The sequence below is a fragment of the Doryrhamphus excisus genome, linkage group LG9, assembly GCF_037039965.1.
Source record: "Doryrhamphus excisus strain RoL-2023G ecotype Guam linkage group LG9, RoL_Dexc_Guam_v1.1, whole genome shotgun sequence".
Lineage (NCBI taxonomy): Eukaryota > Metazoa > Chordata > Actinopteri > Syngnathiformes > Syngnathidae > Doryrhamphus > Doryrhamphus excisus.
The window spans coordinates 4,258,186-4,266,477 of NC_136365.1; the positions used below are offsets into that span (position 1 = coordinate 4,258,186).

General features: G+C 42.4%; 1 protein-coding gene across 1 annotated transcript; it reads left to right on the forward strand.

Moving 5' to 3' along the window:
- Positions 1 to 1,047: 1,047 nt before the first annotated feature.
- Positions 1,048 to 3,936, forward strand: LOC131131672 (fibroblast growth factor 20-like). The gene is made up of 3 exons (XM_058076580.2): positions 1,048 to 1,850; positions 2,629 to 2,732; positions 2,807 to 3,936. Exons 1-3 carry the CDS (start codon positions 1,514 to 1,516, stop codon positions 3,050 to 3,052), a joined length of 687 nt encoding a protein of 228 aa, XP_057932563.2. The 5' UTR covers positions 1,048 to 1,513; the 3' UTR covers positions 3,053 to 3,936.
- Positions 3,937 to 8,292: the final 4,356 nt, after the last annotated feature.

The window sequence follows — 8,292 nt, forward strand, 5'->3', positions numbered from 1 at the left end:
CCCGTGAGGATAAGTGGTAGAAAATGAATGAATGAATAATGGAAACACCTCTCAGCACAGACTGGAGAGCAAGGGTTTGAATCTCAATGAGGATAGCTGGGATAGGCTCCAGCTCACTTTTGACCCTAATGAGGACAGGTGGTATAGAACATAAATGAATGAGTGATTTAGTTGCATGCATTTTGAGATATCTTCGGAAAGTGACGAATGGAGGGGCTTGTTTATTCTTATCCTCGACACCTGACTTTACCAGCTTTTGATCGTACAAATAGTTATCCCGGTCCAATAAGTTTTATTAGTGACAATTTCTAAATTAAAAACAAAATCTCGATTGTCTTCGTCCAAGTGTCATGTGTTGGGGTATTTCAGTTCAAACAGGTATTTCCCCCACTCCAGGTTGTTTTCCCAGATGCCCTTACAAGATCTTAACTTTGAAGCCTCTACGTCTTTGATTCGCCCTTTAAGACCACAATTAAGGATGTATGAGCTCCTGTACTGTTCAAAGATCCCGGGAAAGATCAATGGGGGGGATTGACAGGCAAGTGATGTCTTTGCACAGGTGTGTACGACTCTGTGTGTGTGTGTGTGTGTGTTTGTGTGTGTGTCTCTACGGGTTCTTGTCTTACATAAAACGCGGTGGCAATAAATCAACAGCCGTGTGCGAAAATTACGCAAACGGGGGCTTTCCTTCTCCCTCTCGCTGCACCTGAGCCATTTCCAAATTGGGGGGGTTGGGGGGGGGCGTGGGACTGTAAAGCGTTTAGGGTAATGGCAGGATCACTTTCAGGCTGTTTGGAGCACACATACACACACATACAAACACTCGCCATGTTTATTCTTCACACCGAGGTCGCTTGCACTTGTTTTAGTACGCAAACACTTGATTGGTTTAAAATAATCCGCAGTCGCATCTTGCCGCAGCATAACTTTTTTTTTTTTTCATCTTGCAATGCACGCTTTAAAACAAGAATAAAAGAACATTTTTGATAAATGAACATTCATTTGCAAAACGCTGAAAACTATACGCACCAAAGAGTCAGAGGAAGAAGGGGGGGGGGTGAATGGCTCCCTTTGAGGGGCAGTGCAGTAATGCGCCATAAAGGAGGAGATCGGGGCTCATTTGCATAAAAAGGCAACTCGGGTGTCTCAGTGCATGATATAGATACAAGCTGCTGCTACATTGCGCTCCATTCTGCTGCCAGAGCAGGAGGAACCGCATGAATAAAGGAAAGAAGTGAATGAAGGAGGAGAGAGAGAGGAACATCCTCTAAGGTGCAGTGGAGCAAAGAGGAGTATCCCCGAGGAGAAGGAGAGGACTGCCGAGGTGATGCACTGATAAACTGCAAGGCAGGCAGAAGAAGAGGTTTCTCCAAGAGGGATGTCTGCACGTACATCAGGTCCACGAGGTGCTGATTGAACTTTTATTTGCTGAGAAGCTCTCCGGATCTCCACCTTGGATCTCGTACAAAAAAAAAAAAAAACAAAAAAAGCCCGAACGGGTGTTTTTACTGTGATGGCAGCAGCAGCTGAGGTTGGGATCTTCAACGGATTTCTGGACAGCTTTGGCTCCGCGGGTGGCGCTCATTTCGTTCTCACCCCAGCCGGCGCGGTGGAATACAACTCGGTGAGCAGACTCATGATGGTGGGGGGCTCGGCGCAGCAGCACCAGCAGCAGCAGCAGGAGCAGGAGCACCTGATGTCATCCGAACGCTTGTCCCGGAGCTTAGCGGACCTCAGCCACCTGAAGGGGATTCTGAGGCGGCGGCAGCTCTACTGCAGGACCGGCTTCCACCTGGAGATACACCCCGATGGCACCGTGCAGGGAACCAGGAAGGACCACAGCAGATTCGGTATAGAAGTCATATTTGATTTCAGGATTGAAGTTTAAATAGCCAAACAAACATTATGAACAACCTAAATATAACTGCAATGCATCATACTGAGAATGTCTTATATTATATATTTTACTGTCTAATATTATTATATGAACAGCTCTCCACAATATAAAAATGACTGGATCTTATTAGAATGAAAGGTTCAAGGTCAATGTAAAGAATATCCAAAGCGAACTTCCCCTCCAAGGCATCCCTTCATATTCAAGTATTAATAGTCCTACGTAGCACGTTACCGCCGTGACAACAGCTGTTAGAACATATTGTCAGTAATGGGGTACAGTCGGGGGTCCAAATCATTTCAACATACACTATAGCTAAGTACCAAAAAGGTATATACAGTAGGGAGGTTTCCAAAACCATAAAAGTCAAGTGTACAAAATGTATTTTTTTTCTTCTTCTGGACTATTTAGTTGTGACATTGACACATTGAAAGCTTTTTTTGATATACAAGGTTTTAAAAATGACCAAAAGCTTTATCATACACATCAAAGTAGGCCGCTCTGAGATTTATTTAGCTGCGCCGAGGTAGTAACTCTTCAGGCGTTTGATTCATTTGCGCTGAGATCCAATAATGACTTCATTGCAGAGACCATTCCAGACCTCTAACATCACTTTTTTAGAGGTTTTAGAGGTTATAGTCCTGGTTGATTTATCGAACATGTTTGGGATATAAAGGTTGAGGAGTAAAAAGGAGGATATTATTGACGTTAAGCGTGTGTTCATGTGTACTCAGGTATTTTGGAGTTCATCAGCCTGGCTGTGGGACTGGTCAGCATCAGAGGTGTGGACAGTGGACTCTACCTTGCCATGAACAGCAAGGGGGAACTTTATGGCTCGGTAAGTACATATCATATGACTTTCCCAATGACACATTCTAGATTATTAAATGGACTTTTCTTTCGTTTTTACAGGAGAAGCTATCAGCAGAAAGCGTTTTTCGGGAGCAATTTGAAGAGAACTGGTATAACACCTACTCATCCAACATTTACAGGCACGGAGAAAAAGGAGCATTTTACTTTGTCGCACTTAACAAGGACGGGACGCCGCGGGATGGTACAAGATCGCGGCGGCATCAGAGATTCTCTCACTTCTTGCCGAGGCCTGTAGATCCAGACAGAGTACCAGAACTATACAGGGATATACTGGGCCAGAGCTGAAGCTGAACCGATGCTGGCCACAAAGCAAACTGATGCATCAAATACTGCCCCCCCCTTTTTGTGGGCAATGGATGATCCAAAATGGATCACATTAAATGCACCGGATTCAAACCCCGGATTGCTGGTACGGCGGAAGGATAGCGACCCTCGCTGAACCAGTCGTACAAGGGAGTTTGACAGAAAAGCACCAGGGATCTTCTGTGGATGATGCAGAAACAGACCCCCCCCCCCCCTCCATTATCCCTTTATTGGCATATGCAGTGGCATCAGCAGCCAAGATGGATTTCCCTTGATTCTCCAAACTACCTGCTTGTCCAGATCTGCATGTTTAAGTGAACAAAAGTTTATTCATAAGCAGCTGCTAGGAATTGTTTCTGCGCTTTGGCTGCAGAAACCTTTTCTGTTTCATAGTAGGCTCCTTTTCTTTGATGCTAAACTCTAAACTCTAAGGCTGCTAAGTAAACTACAAAAAAAGTATAATCTGCTATACAGTCTGGCTGGTTTACTGAAAATAAGGTAGTTTTATGCACTGGAAAGCAGCCATGTTTGCTCGATACGGCGCTGACTGCTGATGCTCAGAAAACGGACTTGAGGAATACGAGAAAAAGACCTGGCGACAAGCAGGACTTCTTCTATGGTGGATGTGAACGCTCATCCATTGGACGCAGTGAAGGAACGGTGTTGTTTTGTCGCTGGTTGCAGTTAAACGATGAGCACAGGATTCACAAGGACTTAACAGAGCTGTTGGACAGATTTTAATCTTATTTATGAGGCTATAATTCATGGGACACACAAAGTTTCATATTTATTTCATATATTTATTTTGAGAATATATTTTTACAGCTATGACACAAAATAAACCAAAAAAATGATCGATATTGCCGTTGTTTTGATTTGTGTGCCGTCTTTGCATATTCGTCTTGTTAAAACAGATCATTGTCCAGTGAAAAGTGAGTTTGTCTTTAATCAAAATCAACAAAAATCTAAATTTAGAGACACTGAAATTGGAGACACAAAATAGTATTTTATATTCTTATTTTTCTATACAAAAAAAGTAAACACAACTTTGAAATACTTGTTTTTCATTGGACAATGGTGATAAATTGGAAAAGCTTGTGTCTAGGAATTGCAATTGATTTGAAGTGAATTGGCAAATATATACACATAATTTGAATGGGTATATCAAATATTCTGAAGATTTTCTTTAAAAGATAAACCTAACTTAAATTTAGTGACTTCATAAGCTTTACAGAAGTAACATTTGCATTAAAAATCATTATAAAGTAGAGAAGCACTCTGTGCAGACCTCCAACAAGTACCTCTCTATATTTTTCCAAGTGCTCAGACCATTTTTTGTGGAGTTATACGCATGCCGAAAATCTCGTCATGTTAATGAATCTTTGAAAAAAATCCAAGACGGTGAATGTGGAGCCTATCCCAGCTGTCTTCAGGCGAGAGGCGGGGTACATCCTGGACTGGTTGCCATCAAATCACAGAGCACATATAAACAAACAACCATTCACACTCACATTCATACCTATGGACAATTTGGAGTCACCAATTAACCTAGCATGTTTTTGGAATGTGGGAGGAAACCGGAGTACCCGCAGAAAACATGCAAACTCCACACAGAGATGTCCGGGGGTGAAATCAAACTCGGGTCTCCTAGCTTTGTGGCCTGTTTGCTAACCACTCGACCGCTGTGCAGCCCCTTAGGGAACATTTTTATAGTTAATATTCCACCAATTTAGTGGTAGACTCACAAGTACCAATACTCACAGTACCAATATTACTGACATAAATACATAAAAACATTAAAAAAATTCATTGACACGGATTGCATTGTAAATTTAATATGTTAGAATGAGATTCTTGATATTGGTTGCACTCGGTATTAAATGTTTAATGTCAGACTGGAGGCAGGTGTCCACTTATTATGTTGACAAGAACATAGCACCAACAATATCTCTGCCATGATAAAGGTCACCGGAAAAAAAGGGAGTTCAATAAAACAGTAATAGGTTCCATGTTGTGTTTTTCTTTTTCATTATTTGTTTGGACCGATACATTCAATTGGACAATATTAACCCCTGCTGAGGAAATAAAGCAACCTCCCACACAGAGACTTTTATATTGGAAATGAAATAAATAGAACTTATTCCTTCATTTACAATGAAGTTCCCGTTAAAACAATATGTCAGAAGGATTAGAGGCACAACAGAAACAAATAAAAGGTGAGATGTTTGCTTCATGGAAGCATTGAGGAGAAAAATAACATGAGGTCATCAGTGTGAAGAGACAGTTCTCACTTCCACTGACGTGTGCCACAATTAACAAGTGACTGACAGGCCGGATGCTCTGCAGCACTCTTTCATCCTCTCCTTCATCATTCCTTTATCTCTCTCTGCACCTACCTACCTATGTACCGACCGACAGGTGAGTCATCCCTTCTTCTTGGAACCACCCAGACTGAGTACACTACTCCGACAGAGTGAGACACACACAATATGTCAGTAATAATGTCATAGAGACAATTGAGAGTTCAGAAAAACAGATGCATTAGCTGCAATTACATGACACATAACACTTGTTTTTCTTTTTTTCAGCATTTTGACTATTTTACCTTTGAATTGGTGAAAGAACTGTCATATTTGTGCACTACCCTGTCAAGTGTCAAGACATTGTGCCAAGTAGCATGCACACAGGCTCCAAATGGTCATTTAAATGATTTCACCCCGCCAGATGCAATGGACTCCAGCTCACCCGTGACCGTAAACAGATTAAACAATAGAAAATAAATGATCGATAAAAAAAAAGAATTATTTAAATGGTCTATAAAGTATTTGAAATATAAAGCAGCTGATTTAATGATGCAGTAAGTTCACTGTGTCAATTTCAAGGGTTGGGGCCCGCAACTGACAATGTAGGTCTGACCATGGACATAAATCTGGTGTCATGTGACGCTCTCCATATAAAATAAAGCCATCATTCATTTTTATGCCGCTCTATTCTAGTCTGGAGAATATACCGTATGAACTATTCACAGGTTCATTTTTTTTCCCAGTGACAGACATAACGTTTTTGTTTCATCAAGATTGATCAGGTTCAAATATTAGTGCTATACTTCCTGATTGAGCTGATGGAAACACCTGGACGAATATTAATTATTAATTATTCATTCATTTTCTACTGCTTTTTCCTCACAAGGGTCGCGGGGGTGCTGGAGCCTATCCCAGCTGTCTTTGGGTGAGAGGCGGGGTACACCCTGGACTGGTCGCCAGCCAATCACAGGGCACATATAGACAAACAACCATTCACACTCACATTCATACCTATGGACAATTTGGAGTCGCCAATTAACCTAGCATGTTTTTGGAATGTGGGAGGAAACCGGAGTACCCGGAGAAAACCCACACATGCACGGGGAGAACATGCAAACTCCACACAGAGATGGCCGAGGGTGGAATTGAACCCTCTTAATTATTCATTTTAATTAGTCTTAATTATTAAAATGTAATTGGGCGGCATGGCGGTCGAGTGGTTAGCGCACAGACCTCACAGCTAGGAGACCAGGGTTCAATTCCAACCTCTGCCATCTCTGTGTGGAGTTTTCATGTTCTCCCCGTGCATGCGTGGGTTTTCTCCGGGTACTCCGGTTTCCTCCCACATTCCAAAAACATGCTAGGTTAATTGGTGACTCCAAATTGTCCATAGGTATGAATGTGAGTGTGAATGGTTGTTTGTCTATATGTGCCCTGTGATTGATTGGCTGGCGACCAGTCCAGGGTGTACTCCGCCTCTCGCCCGAAGACAGCTGGGATAGGCTCCAGCACCCCCCGCGACCTTCGTGAGGAAAAAGCGGTAGAAAATGAATGAATGAATAAAATGTACTTTTCACCAGCTCACCTAAATCGGCCATCTTGAGTCAGATATGTATCAAAGCGAGTTTTAAGGCAATGGGTTTAATCTAATCTAATAGGGGTGCACATTGTGTGGTGAGAGGACCTCAGAGAAATAACAGCTGAGTACCAGCATGCATTTATGGTGTGTGTGTGTGTGTGTGTGTGTGTTGCTGTTCAAACCAGGACAGATAGAGGAAGGAATGGCTTGAAGGTTTGTAAGAAACAGGTGGCTTTGTAAGAAGGAGGAATTACCAACAGAAACACTGCATGTGGGTTGGAAGTGTTGCAGCCTGTCATGCTGCAATCTTCCTTTGAAGTGTGTGTGTGTGCTGGGAAGGGGGAGGCATGTTTATGTGAGTCAAAGTGACTGCACAGATTCATGTCAGCACAACTTCTGTGTGTGTGTGTGTGTGTGTGTGTGTGTGTGTGTGTAAGAAATAGAGAGAGCGAGAGAGTGTGTGTGATCTATGAAGCTGTGTGAAGGTGAGCCAGGGGTTCTCCTGACCAGAGGCATGTCTGACTGATGTGTGAAGGCTTGTGTGCATGTGTGCGTGTGTGTGTGTGCAGCAGATGCATATGTGTGTCGTACCCCGCCTCCTCCCTTTCCTTCTCTGTGTTGCAGTACTCTGTGGGGCTTTCCATCAAATGGTTAGATCTCCCCTACTGGATCCAGCAGGCAACCGTCCAACAGCCAACAGTCAGAGGAGGAAAATCATTAATAAAGGAACATTCTATTTATAAGCAATGGTGACTCTGCGTTAAGGAAAGGTGGGGGGGCAGTGCCCCACCAGACGGCGCTGTTTGTCATTGTAGCTGAACTTAATGGCTAGCAACATTTTAACAGAAAATAATAATATTAGAAGTAACAGTGGCCATAAAATTCATTAATTCGCCTTAGCTGAATATGACATACCCGAGCATGGTTTGCATGCCTGAAGACAGCTGGGATAGGCTCCAGCATGCTCGCGACCTTCGTGAGGATAAGTGGTATAGAAAATGGGTGGATGGTTTTGAATGTTTATATTGTTATGTCCAGTTTGAAAGCAGTTCTATGACATCACAATTTAGCTAAAAAAAATATTTATTATATATTATATATTATTATTCGTTATTAGCATCAACATTTCAGTCTCTTTACTTTTTTGGTAAATGTTTCCCGATTTTGGTTTAATTTTATTTCTACAATAAAGCCAATAAAAACACACACTACGGGCTGCAAATGGTCCCCAGGCCGCACTTTGGACACCCCTACCCTAAAGGGTAACAAAGGCTAATTAGTTGGGCAGGCGGATTCAGGAAGCATCGATCCACAAATTAAAGGGTGCAAATTCTTGCCAA